Here is a 20,236-nt window from a genome sequence, read left to right as displayed (position 1 = left end):
GTTCCTCAACACCAACACTTCAGCTGTGTGGTGGACTTACTTTGCAAGGCGGGTACACTAGACGAGGCCATTAAATTTATTAGGACGATGCCTATGAAACCGTTTGCCTCTGTGTGGGGGGCACTGTCGAGTGGTTGTCGGGTTCATAATAATGTTACCCTTGCCCAACTTGCTGTGAAGGAGCTTTAATTTTGTTGTTAGAGGATGGGAATGAAGCCAAAAAAGGTTGTGCTTATGTTCAGTTATCCAACATATATATCTCGCCATACATCAGGCCGGTGATGCACGTAGGATCAGAACAATGATAGGTGATAAAGGTCTCAACAAAACGCCAGAAATCAGTGGGTTTCACTTGATTTATGTTTTTTTAACACAAGGGTAGTCAAATATGTTTCTCTACTTGTATCAACAATGCAATTGTGCCATACAACCAAAAACATGTATAGTTTAACCAATTTAGTACAAAAAGTTGATCAATAAACACAATGAATAGGTTGATAACATTTTTTTGAGTGTCACTCCGCAAAGTGTGTATTGAATCAACAATTACGCCATGGACCCATGTCCACCTTGCAAGATAAATCCAGATTGAAATACATAAATTATATACTTCTGTTCACAATTTGAATTGGGATGAAAATAGGACAGATCCCTTTGTAAGGACCTGGTCTGATTTGGGCATAGCTTAGTTTTACTTATTTAGTAAAAAGGCTAGACTAAGACATATTTTAAAGCCTATTTAGCTAAATAGGCCCAGACATATATGTACTAGAACTACCCTTCAAGCTTACAAGTCTGGCCTATTTAACTATATATTTAATATAGAGTATTAAATAATTATTTGTGTGCGCGTATGTGTATATATATATATATATATATATATATATATATATATATATATATATATATATATATATATATATAGAGAGAGAGAGAGAGAGAGAGAGAGAGACGATCTAGGATGTAAAAAATTGTCAAAACAACATGATTTCACGCTTAAATACTATAGCAACAACGCGTGTATGGGCAGGTGTTCGACTGAACGTTTCATCATAGGCTAGCTTCTTCGCTCAATTATCTGCCAAGTGTGCGGTCATATAGCACATGTCGCCTGGTTCTTCAGTTGTGTGGCTGGACCTATTTGCCTCCGAACTCTCTGTTTGAGTTGTGCGGCTGAACATGTCATACACCTATACCTGATGTCTTTCTTTCTGGATTCACTTTCCGATGGATCTGTACCTCAACTGTCCGGCCGAGCAACACCGTGTACATCTTGGTCAACTTCTTTCCCCTCCAAAGTGTCTAAAAATCTCTCATTTTTTTGGACCCTCGAAATAACCCCTAAATGCATAAACCAAGCAATAAATGAGAGTCATTGAGAACATAATAACTACATTTGGGGCACAAATTGGGTGTGAACTTATCATTAGGGTTCGAGAATCTCTCAGTTGGCTAAAGGACTTGGAGGTGGATATGGACGCACTACGAGTCCATCAAGCTATTATGGGGGATCCTATGCAATGCTTGTGTTGGGGTTATTGTTGAGGACATTAAGGAACTTGCGAGTATGTTTGTTGATATCAACTTCAATTTTGTTAAGCAATTTGCGAATCGCTCTACTCATATTTGGCAAGCGAGACCGTTTCTATGTCAGACTGCGAGGAATGACATGTCATCCCTCCTCCATATCTTATTGATATTTTGAATGGTGATTTAATTAATTAAGCAACTTTATTTTTTAAAAAAATAATTTAAAATAACCTTTATTTCATTAATAAGAAATAAAATTACTTTTTTTTTTGGATATTAGGACTCTATGTATTTGAATTAGATTATGACTCTCTATCCAAGTCTCCCTATGATTCTCTCATTCTATATATTCATGTAATCTGTATATTTGTAATTAATTCATTCAATACAATTCATAAAATTCTCATATGGTATCAGTTAGCTAGTGTTTTCTCGTTCACATGGTTGATCATGATGGATCTGTTAATTTCCCTGAATGGACTGTCTCTGATGTTACTGTATCATCGGTTTTTATTGTTGTGAATGGACCGTCTCCGATCTCTCATTTATTTTATCTCTTTCATTATTCTTCACAAGATAAATTAAATATTTTTAGTCTACTTTTTATGAATAATTTAATTAACAAATTAAATGCTCTTTTAGTCTACTTTTTATGAATCATTTAATTAATGTAGTATACAAGTTTATATTATACTTTATTGTACTCGAATTAATTTAGAAAAATTGATCTAAATAAAAGAAATTAAAATTTAAAAGTATTTATGAATGTAGTGTATTCAAATTATTTTATCTAATTGGTTATGTTTCATATTTTTTCATAAATATTTTCACATTTTCACTCCACTCCTGTATATTTTTTGCTCTGACCCTAATTATCATATAATCTATCAAAAACATTCTATTGTAGTTTATAATGTATTTTGTATTTTAACTTTATTATGATTGTTTGATATTTTGTCATTGACATTTCTAACGTCATTTAATCTTCGCCCCCACTCAAATGATTTTCTGGATCCGTCCTTGGTTGTTGCATCGGTTGTTGGTCGCCAGACGTCGTGAGCAGTATGGGACTCCATCGAACAGTCACCAGCGTCAACCTCGCGTGCTCCTTCGTTGAACCTCCTCGGCTAGCTCTAGGCGCTCCGGCAAGGTGAATCATCGGCCACAGACTACATCGAACGAGCGTAGGTAGTGATAAAGGACCTTGCACTCGTCGGCCGGGCGGTATCCCTTGACGAACAAAATCTCAATGTGTTTAGGGACTCCGTCTAGAATTCCGATCACTCACCGCCTCCCTCACCGTTCGTGGTCAACTCGTTACACTCCAGGAGATTGCGGACTTCTTGGAAGCCTAAGAATTCATTGCCGATGACGACTTTGGTGGTGCCATGCATTCACTGGCAGCCCTTACTATACGTAGTGAGGAGGCCAACGTAGTCGTGGAGGTCAGTCGCGTGGCGGCGACAGGCGTATTGGACAGAACTGTGGCAATGGAGGTGGCGGTTCACAGTGTGGGGGAGGCGGCAATTGGTAACATGGTTGTGGGAGAGACCAGCGTGGACGAGGCAACAATTGGCAGTCAAAGTGTCAACTTTGTGGCCATTTTGGTTACACTGCAACTACTTGCTACAGCCAGTATTCCACGAATTCATCTCCTCAAGCGCATATGGTTTATTAGGGTGATCTTTCCACTGTTAGTCTTGGTTCTCATACTTGGTTCCCTAACATTGGGCAACCAATCATGGCACTCCAGATATAGCTGCTCTCTCCACCTCTGAAGAGTACAATTGTGACACCCCGGAAAACCTTTTCTTGCAAACACCTCTTCTTCTGTGTTTTCGTGGCGAAAATGAACGAAAAGCGAGATAAGCGTGCTATTTTCATTGGCTTTACAATTCATATCCTAATTCCCCTTTGAAATTAGTTGAATGACCTAGTTGACCAAATTCCTTATCCTTTTAATGTGGTCAATGAGTTGTACCTTGGGCTTTAGCCCTTGTACCCTAGACTTTGTCTTTCTCCTAACTAGTTTTGGGAGGAAGGGGCCCTTTTGGTCATTTCACACAATGCTAGCATAAAAACCCTACCCTAACCAAGGAATCCAAATCATTTTTCAGGATTTCCATTTTTTCTACATTTCTTTCTTGCCCCCTACTCCTCCTTCTCTCTAGGAAATTCTAGAGTTGATCTTCACAAGTTTTTCAAGAAATCCCAAGCCAAGATTCCAAATTTTCAACACTACAAGGCTAGCAATGTTAAGATCCATCATTCCCTACCTTTTCATTACAAGATTCCTCCATCTTTTCTCTAAATCTTTCTTCTACCTTGTGGGTTTTGGGAGTTTGTAAAAGATTTAGTGGTGGGTGAAGTGCTAGGTTGATCTAGAGGAGCTTTGGTCTTGCTTTGAGGTTGAAGAAGGTGTTCTTGGTCTACAAGAGGTAACCCATGCTACACAAAACCTATTTTCACTTGATAATAATGATTATTGGTTTCTATGTGATATTCTTGATGTGTTGGAGTGATTGATGCATGATCTTGTGATAATGCATGTTTAGAGCTTGTATTTAAGGTTCTTGAATGCTATTGTATGAGCTATTCATAGTTTCAAGTCATATCTTTGTTGTGTGGAAGATTTGGGGTCATTTGGACTTGAAATTGGCCTTGAAAGTGGATTTTCGCGAATGCTGATTTTTGGGCCCTGATGTACCCCGCGGGTACTACCACGGGTGGAGCCCTACCCGTGGCCCCACCCACGGGGAACATATGTGGGGATTGAGGGGATTTGTTCCCTGTGATCCTTTCTTCTTGGTATTTGATGTTTTGACCCCCCGTTGTTGAATTATTGAGCTTTTGTGAGTCTTCTTGATGTTTCGTATGTCTAGAACGATGTGTTAGGAATCCATGTTAAAATTTTGTGTCTTGAATCGTGCTAAGGGTCCAACCTTGTGATTCGTTGGGCTAATATGAGTCTTGAAGGTTCGATTGAACCATTTTGGTTTACCCGTTTGATATGCATGCTAGTCTTGGTGTCATTGATGCTAGTATGTGTTGTTTGTCCCTTTCTATTGAGGATTGGAAACTCGTGTTGCCAATCATGTTGATATTGGATTGAGGTCCATTGTTGTTGTTGAGTATCTTTTCATGTCCTTCATTGAAACCCCTTGATTGAATCCCCTGATGTGATCCCGTGTGTATGATTATTCCTTGATTAAGCTATTGTTGAGCTTATCCTCTGTTGTACACACTTTGTGTGGAATCTAGGTGTTGTTGTCTCTCTAGATTTCGTGTATATTGACTCTTGTTGAGATGATGGATTGATGTGATGAGATGATTGAACTGGTAAAGTGGACAGTGTGGGGACTTATGTGTGATTGCATCCGGTAGTGGGTTTAAAGCTCCGGATTGCCGTTTGGTTACTTGTGACTTGTGGGCAACATGAGAAACTCATTCCAGTTGCCAGAGATGGTAGCTAACCCGTTGAGCTTGGAATCTCAATATGGGGTGTATACACTTAAAGTTGCTAGCTCTGCTTCCATTGGGGTACGGTCCTTGTCATTGCGATGACACTATGCATGTGATCCGGGTCGTTGTGATGACTACGTGATACATGTTTGTTGATGACTTGGAGTCCTCCACACTGATCCACTATGAATCGAGCCGTGGTGCTGACTCCACGGTATATGATTTGGTGTGATTGTGTCCTATGTGGACTTGGAACTCGTTATGGTGTGAATCTTGCCACTCATTGCTTAAGAGCATGTCTTTTGTGAATCCTTCTTTGTGTTTCGTACGTTGTACCTTGTTGTTGAGCTTGTTGCTTGTGGTTCTATTGTCTTGTTGAGTATGTTGGTCATTGACCTTTGTTGTGAGTGATTGATGAGTCTATTGATGTTTCCTCTCTCGGCTTTAAAATGATATATACTGTATTCCCAGTTTTAAATGGTTTTGATTATATCTATGTATATTATGATACTTAACGCGTGTTGGTGGGTTACCAGCATTATTCGTTGACCGGGTGTTATCCCTTATCTTTTACAGGTTGAGAAGCTTTGGAGAGCGCGCTAGTGGCCTGTAGATAGATTAGATCTCTTCATTTAATAGTTGTTGAGGCATGTGAGCCTAAGTAGTTGATCTGTTAGACTGCTTAGTAGTTAGTGCTGCCTGTGCACCTATTGTTGTGTAGGTGTGACATAGCACCTCCGTGTTTAGACGTTGCTTCCGTTGCTTAATGATTAATGTTTAGCTTTATGTCTCTTGTTTAAGCTTTTAAAATTTTTTGAAAATCGGGGGTGTTACAACAATGGTAGTGACACGCTTCGTGACGGTGATGAATAAAGTGATATAGTATATGCTTCCTTTAATGCCTCGTCTAGGTCGTTCAAGTTATCTAATATTTCGTATGTTCTTAATCTGTCTACATCTTTATTGTCTGTCCAACGCTTTGCATTAGACAATAAAGTGTTTTTTAGTTTCACCCGTATTTTTTGTTGTGAAGGATATCACCACCAAAGCGGTTATACTCCGGGGGCAATAGTTCTGGTGAACTATACACGTTACCCGTTCCACGTTCGTCTCTTTCTACGTTTCTCTCCGCTCGCGCCTCTGCCTCAGTTTGGCACGATCGCTTGGCCCATCCACACCAACGTGTTCTTAGTCGTGCCCTTCAGATTTGTTCAGTTAGTGGATCTAGTCATGCTATTCGTTGTAATTCTAGTTTGTGTTTTGCATGTCAATTGGGAAAATCTGCACATTTCTCTTTGCCACATGTTGAGTCGTCTAGTTCGAATATTCTTGATTTAATCTATATTGATTGATATTTAGGGTCCAACATGACCGGGTTTTTGGCTGTGCAATCTGGGCTACTGCACAGGGCCCCAAATTTTAGAGGCCCAATATTTAATTTTACCTAGTTAGTTTAGAAATAAAAATTAAAAGTTTTCAATTAAATTTAAAAGGCTCCATGAAGAAATGGTAAGAATGTGTGTTTATTGTATTTCAACTTGGAGGTCAAATGTTTGAAACTTGCATGCTGCTTTAGCTTTGGACTTCTCCTCCTATTATAATTGTAATTTATTCCTTAATATGCCTTTTGACTTTTTCTTTGCGCACATTAACATTTTACCTCCTCCTCCTCCTCCTCCTCCTCCTTATTATTATTATTATTATTATTATTATTATTATTATTATTAGAAAAAAATAACAGTATTTGTTTTACATATTGTTATTTTGGTAGGGTCTCATTTATTTACCAGAACAGGGCCACAAAAATTTAAAAACCGGCCCGGGGGTCCAACTCCTTTGTTGTCCTCTAGTGGTTATCGTTATTTTATTATCTTTGTGGATGATTATTCACGTTACACTTGGTATTTTCCCATGAAATTGAAGTATGATGTGTCATTATTTTACTATTCGCAGAATTTTGCCTTTGTGTATCTGTTGGTTTATGTTGATGATATACTTGTAATGGGGAGTGATCAGAATCTAGTGAATAATTTACTGTCTAAGTTGTCCACAACATTTAAGATTATGGATCTTGGTGAACTTGGATTTTTCTTTGAAATTGAAACAGTAAAATGTGATGATGGAATATTACTTTCTCAGCAAAGGTACATGCCAGATATTTTAAAACGTGCTGGCATGACAGACTGTAAACCATTGGCTACTCCTATTTCTGTCTTGAAATCTGTTCCTCTCAATGCAGATTTGTATGATGATCCTACTCAGTACAAGAGTCTGGCTGGGGCGTTGCAATATCTCACAGTCACACAGCCTGACTTATCCTTTACAGTCAATCAGCTTTGTCAACACATGCATGCTCCTACGGTCTCGCATTGGGGTACTGAGGTAAGTTAAAGGAACTATTACTTATGATCTGCGTATAAGAAAATCAGTGTCAAGTGATCTTCATGCGTTTTCTGATTCTGATTGGGTTGGTTGTCCTGAAGATTGTAAGTCAACTAGTGGTTATGTTGTGTTTCTTGGTTCCAATCTTGTATTTTGAGTTTGTAAGAAACAAAAAACTGTTGCTAGATCTTCTACTGAGGCTGAGTATAAATCTCTAGCAGATGTTTGTGCTGAAGTGATTTGGATTTTATCATTGCTGCGTGAGATTAATGCCCCAAATATTCATGTTCTTAAGTTGTAGTGCAACAATCTTGGGGCTATATATATGTGTGCAAATCTGATCTTCCATGCCCGCACCAAACATGTGAGATTGACTATAATTTTGTTAGAGACAGAGTGACTTCTTAAGATATTCAAGTTCATTTTATTTCGATCGAAGATAACTTGCTGATATTTTTATTAAAGTTCTACCTAGTCTTATTTTTTTTTCTTAAAGACAAACTACATATTACTAGTTTATCCTGTGCTTAAAAAAAATATTAGGACTCATGTATTTGAGTTAGATTATAACTTGTCTCTCTAAGATTCTCTCATTGTCCATTAAAAAAAAAAAAACTCATCATAAATTTATGTTAACCAAGCCGGTTTTTATTTTTAGGATTAGTTTTCAGAAATTTTCTACTTCCCAATCCCGGATGACTCTTCTTCACTGTGTTCCACATGCAAATTCAAGATATTTCACAGATGAACTAAAAAGATTTTCCTCTCTTTCCCTTTGACTCCGCGACTTCTGGACTAAATTCCACATTCGTCTTAGCCTTCGTCAAATTTCGGGAGAAGAAGCAGTTTCTTGTTCGAATCCAATTCATTCCGGGAATATTTAGGGTTTTACAGCTCGAAAGACAAAAGAATCCGATTCAAATCAAATTACACTAGAAATGGGAACTTTTGTGCTCTCACTCGGACCCAAGATAATCCTATCACCATTTCCATGCCAAACTAGAACCCTAGCCCCAATTCCCACCCGGACCCATTTCCGAAATCTTCCACCTCACAAGCCCTTCCTACGGGGCACGCTGGGCGTGGCACGGTTCGGACTGGGTCAGGTTCCATTTCCAGACCCTGAAGATGCTGAGGTAGTAATGAAGAACTTATTTGCTCGAGTTGAGGGGGTCTTGTATACTATCGCTGATGCTGCGGTTTCGGGTTCCCCCGATACGGTTTCAGCTGCTGCTACTGCAGAAACTGCTAAACAGAATAGTGACTGGCTATCTGGAATCGCCAATACGATGGAGGCAGTTTTGAAGGTTTGCAAAAGTTTAAAAATATTATTTTGATTGATACTCCACGCTTTATAGGATTCTAGTTCTTAGATTCCTCTCATCAGGTTGGAAAGCTGGTATTTTGCAGAATTTCAGTTTGGAATCTATATATAAATAAAATTGTAATTTATGCCCCTCTATAATATGTCAATTAATTACTCCTGAATTATTAGTGGTGTAAACGTTGCCCCTCAATTTTCAAAACAGTACATATAGTGCCCCTCAATTTTCCTCCCGTGTACGGGGGCAATATATGTACCGTTTTTTAAAATTGAAGAGCAACATTTACACCACTCGCCACTGAAATTGACATATTTCTATTATGGAGGGGTACTGTTTAGCTGTAAGGACATTAAAGGTTGCATTGAGTAATACTGGATTGCTGAAGAAATTGATAATTTTGTATTATGAGCTATATTTGGGTTGATCAATCTTTTAGCAATTCAGTAATCAATCACGAACTGCTTGATGACATGTTTAAGGTGTACTTCGACTTCATTTATTAAATGGTTCTCTGACTCTCTTCTCTCAATGCTCCATTCTTTCAGAAATTAATAAGGTTGATGCTTCATTTTCAGGTGCTGAAGGATGGACTTTCTACTCTTCATGTGCCCTATGCTTATGGTTTTGCAATTATACTGCTTACTGTACTAGTAAAGGCTGTCACTTTCCCTCTGACAAAGAAGCAGGTTAGTTCCTGTTGCAAGGTTTATTGTATTTTCAGCTTGCTTGCAAATTAATTTTTCTAACAATAGGATAGCAACTTTTCTTACTGGCTTTTTAAGTCTTCAATAGGTGGAATCTGCAATGGCAATGAGATCTTTGGCTCCCCAAATAAAGGCTATTCAGGAACATTATGGTGGTGATCAGGTTAGTGGTTTCTGACCTTAACATATCTTTTCCTTTCATTCTCATTAAACTAAATATTAGCATTATACATGTCTATTATGCAATAATAGGTGAATTCTAAATAGAGAAGTGCTCCTAAAATTTTTAACCCAAAGATAATTTATGGTTCACTGAAGGTCCAAAACACCTGCAATTTGCTGTTGACCCCAGAACAATTGCGAAATCAGATGCTCTTTGAAAATCCTTGATTAATGCTCTGGGTCATATTAAAGTTTAGAAATCACCCCGTTCCTCTCCTCTGATTATTTGTTATAGGCGGGCTTGTGCTCTGCACTTGAATTGTCTGTGAATTCATCCATTTCATCAACAGTGAAAATTTTCTTTTACTGACATAGTTTATTAAATTTCTCTGTATTGCAGGAGAAAGTTCAACTCGAAACTGCCCGCTTATATAAATTGGCTGGCATAAACCCATTGGCAGGTGCTTAGTATAAAGTATTGCACTTGTTTAGTTTTGCATAGATTTAAGAGTTCATATCTACATGCATGCCACATGAAAATAGATAATCTCAGTCTCATTTTTTATTTTCTGTTGTTTGATAATTTCAATACTTTAAATTCCTACGCTTGATATCTTTTACCTCTCTTGTTGTTAGGGTGTCTGCCAACGCTTGCTACTATTCCTATATGGATTGGGCTGTACAGAGCCCTTTCTAATGTTGCCAATGAGGTAGAGGCCATTTTTCTTTCTTTGGCTATTTTGATCTTTTTGTGATGGTGCTGGGTTGGTACTTGGTATTCGGGTGTTCTTATGTAGTCTCAGTGTCTCACTAAGCAATGTTGTATCTAACTAGGAGTTTTTATTTTTAAGGGACTCCTTACAGAAGGCTTCTTCTGGATACCCTCACTGGCTGGTCCGACAACAATTGCTGCTGCTCGTCAAACTGGAAGTGGCACCTCTTGGCTTTTTCCTTTTGTTGTTAGTCACTTACTATATTTTCCTCTCTTGTTGAATCTGTTGTGGCTTTAAGATGCTTTGGACCTCTTCTTCTTTGCTTTAAGTGGCATCTCTCCTTCTCTTTGCTCTTTTTTTCTTTTTTGGTGGGTGGCCAATTAGTTTATGCACTTGTTTTAACTAATATTATTCTCTCACACAGTCACACTGGTCTTGATTTAATTGTAATAGTTGCATGCTTTAATTGATATATCACATTCTGCATTTTGGGATTAGCTTGCTTCTATCAGTTATTGCTGCCAATGGTTCAATCTAGGCTTTCTCTAACCACAAATATCATTGAGATTCTTCGGAGGAAGGGGGAATTTTATTTATTTATTTTTCGTCCCTTGTTTCTCTTACCCGAAATTCATCAAGTAAATCACATGATTCACTGCCTCATTCTTCTTACAGCTTGATTTCAGTCACTTCTATCTTTATGTATTATTATATTGCAATCTCTTTACAGGATGGTCACCCCCCTCTTGGATGGTCAGATACTTTGGCTTATCTTGTCTTGCCTGTGCTGCTTGTTATCTCCCAATACATCTCCGTCCAAATCATGCAACCACCACAGGTTTGTTTGATTGGAATTTGGAAGTTACAATTTTTTATATTTTGGGATGCCTGAAAGAGGAAATACATGTGGTATTCTTCCTGTTGAAGCAGCAACCATCCTTTCTTTTTATTGATTACATATTATACAAGTATTGCTTTCATTCCATTTTTGGCTTTGAATTCTCACCTATTTTGAACTATTAATGATCAGTATAATGCTTCCTACCCTTACAAAAACCACACAATTTTTGCCACTCCTTGATGTGGCTATTTTTGTGTGGTCAATGTTAAGAGTCCCACATTATAAAATAAGGGAGAACATATGGGTTTATAAGGCCATGAGTTAGACTAGCTAATTGGTTGGATTCAATCTTTTAGTGTGGTTTGACCCATGTGCATTATAGCCCAATTGAGTGACCTTAGCCCAATCTTAAATTATAACAGTTGGAGTGGTTTTTTTAGGGGCATATAGCATTGTCCAATGTCCAATTGCTATATTATGCCGACCTGTCATTGAACCTCAACATACTCATGACAAACTGAAGCAGATTTTTATAGTCTATGCCTTTTTGTTCTCTCTTGCTGACTCTTTTTGTTAATTTTTTTTTTCCAGAGCAACGATCCAAACCTGAAGAACTCCCAAGCAATAACTAAATTTTTGCCATTGATGATTGGTTATTTTTCCCTTTCAGTACCTTCTGGTCTAAGCCTATATTGGTAAGTAGTTCAACTGCATTATGTTTTGAATCTGTGCTATGGAATTTGCTTATATTTTTATATTTATCTTCATTAATTTGGAAACTATTTTAGCCTTCAGCCCTAATTTTTTCTTACTCACAAGTGAACCGGCAAATTATGAAGTAAAATGAACTTTTTTTAATGCAGGCTCACAAACAACATACTAAGCACTGGTCAACAGGTTTGGCTTCAGAAATTGGGGGGTGCTAAAAATCCAATAAAGGAATTAAAGGATGATACTGTCAGGAAAGAACAACCCAAAGTATTGAATTCTTTATCTGAAGCACCTATAGCTCAGAAGAAAGACGAAAACATAACTTCAGGAGGGCCTCGCCCTGGTGAAAGGTTTTAGATAATCATGAGCTTTATAGTAACTCATTAATAACTTGGTGAATGCTTTGTGTTGGGCGGTGGCCGGTAAAGGGCCAAGTCCAGCAATTGGTGGCTAGGGCCTAGGGGGATTGTTGGGCAGAGGCCGGTGAAGGGTCAAGTCCAGCACTCTGCCTCTCGAAAATGTGATGGCGGTCTATAAGGAAATAAAGTTGCGCCTTGCTATTAGTTATAACTTTTGGCGTAGTGGTAAGCGCTTATCCTAACTAGTAGTATCAGAGCCAGGTCACGGGTTCGAAGTGCCGAATCCAGCACCCTGCTTCTCGAAAATGTGATGGCGCCTTCGTTATTAGTTATAGCTTTTGGCGTAGTGCCGTAGTGGTAAGTGCTTGATCCTAACACTTTGTTTCATACTTATATAGTAATTGCTTTTTCCAGGTTTAAGCAACTAAAGGAAGAGGAAGCTAGAAGAAGACGGCAAATGGAGGAAGCGAAAAAGATAGAAGAAGAGGCGGCTCATAGAGAAACTAATCTGACTGCAGGAGAAGACAAGGAAGAGGCTAGTTTAGTTGAGAGGGAAGTAAGTAGTCGCGCTGTATCACATAATGGAGATTCAGTGTCTAACAATAGCAACTCTACTCATTCTGAAAATTGTCGTGTTGTGAATGGTGAAACTACTAGCCTGAAATCAAAGGGAGATGATCAAGGATCTAGTGAACATTACAGTCGGAGTGACCAACATCTTGATGAAACGAGGGAAAAGGTATGAATTGTATTATATTATTATTCTTATCGTGAACAAGTTTCTACTCAAACTGATGAAAAATAAATTTCACTGTTTCCTGCTCTAGGGAGAAGCTGTTGCAACAGAAATGATTGATAAAGAACTATCCAGCAAAGTACAAGACAATAGTCATGAGCATTAGTAGAATCCTCTGGGTGTTCAAGTCGAAGTCTTTGTAATTGCACCAGTTCACAAGCTTTATATGGGCCAAGTTTGATACTGGCTGCTGCTGGCACGAAGAACAATGCCGATTCCCTTTTGCTAGTATTCCCCGACATTGGTTACAGGAGCCGGGTACTTATACATTTGCTGCAATTTTTGAGACAAATCGTGTAAATAATTTTTGTTGCGACCGACATCTAAGAGGATCATTAAGTTGTAGTTGGGACTTGGGAGAATGATCAAGAGTCCATAGTTCCATACTCTAGTTGCTATAATGAATTTCTTTACAACTATTATGTGTCTTGGCATATGTAGTTGAGGAGGGAGAAGGTTGCCAGATAGCAAGTTGATGTATACCAGACCAGAGTTTGAATAACACAAATTGGTTTTCGATGAGTATTATAGTTTGGGAATTCGGATTCACCATTTTCATCTTGCTTCTACTTCTTTATGATTTTTTTTTTTTTTTAATTTTTAAATTTCTTATTTCTTTAGGTGATCTCAGTTTCGACAGCTAACCCTAAGCTCATAGGACACTGTAAAGGTAAATCGCATGTCGCGCAACCAACCCATTAGTTACACCTTAGTTTTTATGCGCGCATACTCTTATCATTTTGGACCTTACCTTCCACAGTTTCATCATCACGGATTTTTTTTCCTATTCATGTTTCTAGTGGTTTTGAACTTCTACACTGCTGTCTTTAATCATCACATTATGTCAGGTGACGCTAAGCTCGAGGCAACTCTCTTGATTTTGTTAATTATAACAAATGCTATTTGTGCAGAAGAAAAAATATTACCGCATAAATTTGAAATATTTTATTTTCAAATTCTACTTGACACAAAAAAAAAACTTTAAAATAAAAAATGTTCACCATTGAGGTTGATAAACATTATTTTTAGTGTTATTTTTAATGATATTTTTATAGTTAATTTTCAATAATTGATTAATTTTATATTTTTTTATTATTTTGATTAAGTAACTTTGTTAATATATTCATTTGTAGGTTGTTTTTATTAATTTTAATTTATTATTTGAATCTATCAGTCTAATAATTCCTTGGTTCTAATTTAATAATAATAATAATAGTCTTAGTAGTATAATAGAAATTTTAATAAACATAGACTAATTATAATTGAATTCTAATTTATTTAAGTTAAAAGAATAATTACTTTTGAGTCTCGGTCGAAGCTCTTCGTGTGGCGATTCAACTGAAGCCGTCAACAACCCTGCGAGAGAAGAGGTTCTTCATCGGCTATGGCCAGAGATTCAAAACAAAAATTACGGTGGAGTTTAGTTAAGGAAGCAATATAAATGGAAGGCTTTTATGAAGGAGAAGGATCATCAATTTTTTGCCCTGGAGATTTCCGGTGGTTCGCGGAGGCAGCGGCGGAGATTTCCATTCGGCGGCGGCTGAGTTCTGGCGTGCGACTTTCCCAGGCGCAACAACCAAATTCTTTCCGGCCGAAGAATCTTGGCGGCAGCAGCTCTAATTCTTCATGGTTTCTCCTTTTCTTCAATTAACCATGCAATTTATTTGATTCTTCAAGTCTTAAGCACACTGCTACGTGGATACTAATTGGAATGTATTGTCAGATTGCTAAGCCATTGCTTTATTAAATTTGCTTCAGGTTGCTTTAAGCTTTATTATATTTGTTTAATTTGTTTAATTAAATTTACTTTTAGCTTTATTATACTTGCTTAATCAAATTTGCTTTTATTAGTAGTGGTATTGAATTCACATTCTTAAATTTATATCATTCTTTTAGATATCAATTTGTTCCTTAGTTTCTAATTATTTATTTTCTTTAAATTCTCCGCGTACTTTTGATTTAATTATTCTACAATTCAGACTTCTTGTTAAACTCTTTAAATTTATTCCTTTACTTTCAAATAATTAAATTGCATCGTATAATTTCCTGTGAGTTCGACCCTTGCCTTTGCACACTATCACTACAGTGACTCAGACATTTAAAATTGTCCAATAGAGGTTCTTCTAACAATAGTACTACACCCAATTTTTATATATAGCTAGAAGTGAGAGATACATCAAGATATCTAAATGACGCAAGTAGGTGGGAATTTGCTTTAAAATATTTTATAGTGTCACATTCGTATCATTAGATAGATAAGGTAAATTTTTTATAAACCAAAAAATGAATTCGTTAGTTAGTGAATAATATTGCACACATCTATTCATTATTAGGGAAAATTGTAATTTATGCCCCTCATAAATATAACAATTATCAATGTCACTCCTGAATTATTAGTGGTGTAAATGTTACCTCTCAATTTTCAAAACGTGACATATATTGCCCCTCCCCTAATAGGAAGAAGGAGAAAAATTGTAGTCGACGGAAGGAGAACAAACGAAGAAAGAAAAATTGAGGAAAAAAAACATGGAAAACGACGAATGACCACATTTACACCACTAATAACTCAGGGGAGGGGCAATATATGTCACGTTTTGAAAATTGAGGGGCAACATTTACACCACTAATAATTCAGGGGTAACATTGATAATTGGCATATTTGTGAGGGGCATAAATTACAATTTTCCCTTCATTATTATATTCCTTCCCAGGAAAGACAACTAACTTGGTCTCTTTCTCTAAACGCGATCGACGACTGTTCAGTGATCGGTGTTTGCCGCCAGAAACGGTCGGAGGCTCGCTAGAGTTGGCTGGAGGATCACGGGAACCCTAGCGATCAATAATTACAGGTCACCAAACGGTTACTAAGTTTCAATGCTCCAAAAATAATTTATTTTTTGATTTAATTGTAATTTTTAAAAATTTAATAACCTAATTGATTTTTAAGTAAAGTTTAGGAGTTTACTTGACTTTTGCCTTTTGTTTATTATTTTATATTTTCCCATGAAATTTCTAAATCTTTTTTTTTTTTTTTAAATGAAGTTTAAGGCATTTCAAATTTGAGTGCTTTTTTACTTTTTTATTATTATTGTAATTAATTCAACCACTAAGAATTTTGGAAGAATAATTTAAATAGAAGTGAAAAAGTAAAAACTGTATCATTCATAATAGACCATCAGTAAACCTGGCAATTTATGTAAATAGATTTGTTAACAAAATGACACAAACACAATAATGTTGAAGGAAAAAGTGTCAATTGGCCCCAAAGTCAAATGGATAGTGTCAGGGACGGAGTTAGAAAATATGTTGAGGGGGAGCAAAGAAGTAGGATGGATTCAATGGCGGAGTCAGAATTTTTTTTTTTTTTCAGTGAGGGGAAAAAATTAAAATAAAAGAGAAAGTTTAAAAACAAAAAATGAAACACTTAAAGAAGTATAACAATAAATATTGTTGGATATAGCTAAAAATAAAACATATTAAAACTTTATAAAAATATTTATAACAAAATATGAAGCATAATTAATTTGATAAAACAGTTCGAATATAAAACACATTATAAATTATACATTCCGTTATTAATATAAAGAAAGTTATATATACATCTCATTATTAATATAAAATAGAAAGACATCCCATTATTAATATAAAGAAAGTTATATATACATCTCATTATTAATACGGAGTATAAAATAATCTCATTATTAATATAAAATAGAAAGACATCCCATTATTAATATAAAGAAAGTTATATATACATCTCATTATTAATATAAAATAGAAAGACATCCCATTATGAATATAAAAGAAAGTTATATATATCATGCCAAAATTTAATTGTGTTAAGCAAAGATGTAAGGGTTTGTGACATTATCAATGGAAGGACTTGAACCCAAGCCATTCTAAAACTCATACATGTTTCCTACCACCTTGTCCACCAAAACTTTTATTTACATTATCTGTTTTATAATACTTATATGAATAATGTACTATATATACATATTATATACAATATAAGGTAGGGGTGGGGTGGGGTGAGGGGAGCAGCTGCCCCCCTTTGGCTCCGTCTCTGGATAGTGTAATTGAGTCCCCTAAGTAAAAGAAGCTCCATTTAAACCCCTTAAACTGACAAAAAGATTCAATTAAGTCCAAAATTACTTGATTAACAGGTTAGATCATCACCAAGCTGACATGTGTCATTTTTTTTTAATTTTTATTTTTAATGAATTATTTTATTAAAAATTTTCTTTTCTTGTATAAAACTGTTTTAAATTTGTTTTTTTATTAAACAGCCACCGACTGTCTTTGACAGCCGGTGGCTGTCTCCTACTAAAGACAGCCGTGGCTGTCCGAAAATGACGGTGAAGCTTTTCAACAGCCACGCGACATAGTTGTTTGGTTGTTCTATCTATTCAACAGCCCCGCGACAGCCAACGGCCTTGAAGAAGTTGCATCACACGGCGAAGAAAAATGTGAAGGAGAGCAGGCATAACAGCGTCGCCGTAACGCCAGTGTCGAGCCGGCCGGGACAGCACTCAATCGACGCCGCAAAGATATTCGGATCCTCTACACGGGCTATCACGTATGTTTGCTTTTTTTTTTTTTTTTTTTTTTTTGGTTGGCCAAAGAAGTGTAGAGGACTATCTTTTGCCCTACATTGAGCATGCATTAACCGATGTAACTAAATCAGTGATTGCCAATGCATTAGATTGCTTGGCTATTCTTTGCAAAAGTAGTTTTATGAGAAAGATGATATTGCTTGAAATGATAGACCATGCTTTTCCATTGTTATATTGTCCTAGAAAAATATAATTAACTTAGCCACGCGACATAGTTCTTATTCTTGTTTAACACTGCTTTTATTTATTTATTTTTTATTAAACAGCCACCGACTGTAAAGACAGTCGGTGGCTGTCTCCTACTAAGTACTAAGGACAACCGAGGTTGTCCGGCGACAGCCACGACTGTCCGAAAAGACGGATGACGAAACTATTCAACAGCCTCGCGACATTTGGTTGTTCTATCTATTCAAAGCTATGTGCGTGCCCCACTCCCTTCTATAGTTCAGCTATGGCAACTCAACCACGCTGGAGTCACAGTCAATGCCACCGCCGGAACAACCAAACAACTATGTCGGGTGACTGTTGAAAAGCTTCACCGTCATTTTTGGACAGCCGTGGCTGTCGTTAGTAGGAGATAGCCGTCGGCTGTCAAAGACAATTGGTGGCTGTTTAATAAAAAAAAATTAAAAACAGTTTTATACAAGAAAAGAAAATTTTAATAAAATAATTCATTAAAAAAAAGACACGTGTAACCTTGGTAATGATCTAACTTGCTAATCAAGTCATTTTGGACTTAATTAAATATTTTTTCCGGTTTAAAGGGTTTAAATGGAGCTTTTTTTTCTTATGGGGCTCAATTGCACTATCCATTTAACTTAGGAGGCCAATTTGACACTTTTTCCTAATGTTGAATATAGACACGAATCGTACTTAACTTTTAAACTGGTTTGAATGATAGATACGTTTAATTAATTAACAAGTTTCAAGTCAACAAGAACATGTTTAACCCCGATTTGTTATTACGAATTTTTAAAACAAAACTATGAAAAGAAAAACTGATATATAGGTTCTGGTGGCCAGATGACATGTAGTGATCTCTTCCATGTGAGAGGTCATGAGATTGAGCTTCAGTGGAGGCGGACTAAGAAAGTATGTTTGAACAGATATTAGGTTAAATCACCTTAACTCAAGGTCTAGGATTACCAAAATTTTTTTAAAAAATGCGGTAAGGTGCGTGTGTTTTGTGCTTAATGTGAACCATTTTAAAATCTTAAGGGCAAATTATGCTATGGACCCGTGTCCACCATGTGCATGGTGGACACGCTGTACATTCATAATTTCTATACTGTACATTCCTAATTTCTATACTGTAGATTCATAATTTCTAAACTGTAGATTCATAAAATTTATTATGTAAATTCATAATTTATGTACTGCACATTCATAATTTCTGTACTGTAGATTCATAATTTCTGTACTGCACATTCATAATTTTTGTACTCTACATTCATAATTTCTGTAATGTAGATTCATAATTTCTAAACTGTATAGTTATTAAATTATGAACACATAGTTATCAAATTATGAATCTACAGTACAGAAATTATGAATGTGCAGTATAGAAATTATGAATCTACATTATAAATTTTATGGATCTACATTATAAAAATTATGAATCTACAGTACATAAATTATGAATGTGCAGTATAGAAATTATGAATCTACGTTATAAATTTTATGAATCTACAGTAAAAAAATTATGAATCTACAGTATAGAAATTATGAATGTACAGTATAAAAATTATGAATGTACATCGTGTCCACCATGTACATGGTGGACACGGGTCCAGGGCATAACGCTCCAATCTTAAGTGCGTAGATTTTGTGCTTAATGGGTTTTGTTCCATGCTTAAGGTGCGTGGTTTATGTACTTAAGGTGAGTGATTTGTGGTCTTAACGTGCTTTGTTTGTGTGCTTAAGGTGCGTGGTGATTTGTGTACTTAAGGTGCGCCATTTTAATTCTTAAGGTGCGTCCAACTGCACAACTGCACGAGAAACCACTCTCGCACCTGAATCCTTCCACACACACACACACACACACAAATATATATATATATATATATATATATATATATATATATATATATATATATATATATATATATATATATATATATATATATAAGATCAAGTTCAGGTGCGAACTTCCCGCCTAGGACAAAACTAAGAACCATCTAGCACGTGCCACGTGTCCAGATTTAGGTACACCTATACTTATAAGTAGGTGCACCTAGGTGAAAGTAGGTGCACTAGATCAATGAATGTTAACAATGCAAAATTACATGCACTTGTAGGTGAAAGTAGGTGCACTTGTAAGTAATTTTACATGTACTTTTTACTTGTAAAGGTCCACCAACTACTTGCACATATAACACATTTACATGCACCAGAGGACATGTGACGCGTGCTGGATGGTTCTCAGTTCTTTCCTAGGCGGCTGTTCTTACCAGAGTGCGCCCATATATATATATATATATATATATATATATATATATATATATATATATATATATATATATATATATATATATGATATATGTATATATATATGTATATATGTATATATACATATATACATATATACATATATATATACATATATCATATATATATATATATATATATATATATA

General features: G+C 36.2%; 2 protein-coding genes across 3 annotated transcripts; both read left to right on the top strand.

Annotated features, from left to right (window-relative positions):
* The first annotated feature begins 6,993 nt into the window (after positions 1-6,993).
* Positions 6,994-7,675, top strand: LOC109171521 (uncharacterized mitochondrial protein AtMg00810-like). Its single transcript, XM_019320548.1, has 3 exons — positions 6,994-7,374; positions 7,476-7,478; positions 7,541-7,675. The coding sequence occupies exons 1-3, from the start codon at positions 6,994-6,996 to the stop codon at positions 7,673-7,675; spliced, it is 519 nt and encodes a 172-aa protein (XP_019176093.1).
* Positions 7,676-8,042: 367 nt separating this feature from the next.
* On the top strand, positions 8,043-13,537 carry LOC109171553 (ALBINO3-like protein 1, chloroplastic). Of its 2 annotated transcripts, XR_002052619.1 has the most exons (12): positions 8,043-8,681; positions 9,275-9,385; positions 9,492-9,566; positions 9,966-10,026; positions 10,202-10,275; positions 10,417-10,524; positions 11,009-11,116; positions 11,711-11,814; positions 11,983-12,180; positions 12,604-12,745; positions 12,847-12,928; positions 13,017-13,146. XR_002052619.1 is itself a non-coding variant. In XM_019320593.1 (11 exons), the coding sequence occupies exons 1-11, from the start codon at positions 8,313-8,315 to the stop codon at positions 13,089-13,091; spliced, it is 1,608 nt and encodes a 535-aa protein (XP_019176138.1). In that variant the 5' UTR covers positions 8,044-8,312; the 3' UTR covers positions 13,092-13,537. The 2 variants fall into 2 exon arrangements, 1 of the variants encoding a protein (XP_019176138.1); XM_019320593.1 differs by having other exon boundaries at positions 8,044-8,681; positions 12,604-12,928; positions 13,017-13,537.
* The last annotated feature ends 6,699 nt before the right edge of the window (positions 13,538-20,236 follow it).

This window comes from Ipomoea nil, unplaced genomic scaffold (genome assembly GCF_001879475.1).
Source record: "Ipomoea nil cultivar Tokyo-kokei standard unplaced genomic scaffold, Asagao_1.1 scaffold0319, whole genome shotgun sequence".
NCBI lineage: Eukaryota > Viridiplantae > Streptophyta > Magnoliopsida > Solanales > Convolvulaceae > Ipomoea > Ipomoea nil.
This window is presented reverse-complemented; position numbering and strand designations above follow the sequence as displayed.

Bases quoted from the DNA above. Each gene is read 5' to 3' on its own strand.
- LOC109171521 (XM_019320548.1), top strand. From the start codon at position 6,994: ATGGGGAGTGATCAGAATCTAGTGAATAATTTACTGTCTAAGTTGTCC.
- LOC109171553 (XM_019320593.1), top strand. From the start codon at position 8,313: ATGGGAACTTTTGTGCTCTCACTCGGACCCAAGATAATCCTATCACCA. The intron at 10,027-10,201 runs GTGCTTAGTATA...TCTTGTTGTTAG, and splicing joins TGGCATAAACCCATTGGCAG to GGTGTCTGCCAACGCTTGCT. The intron at 11,815-11,982 runs GTAAGTAGTTCA...TTTTTAATGCAG, and splicing joins TCTGGTCTAAGCCTATATTG to GCTCACAAACAACATACTAA.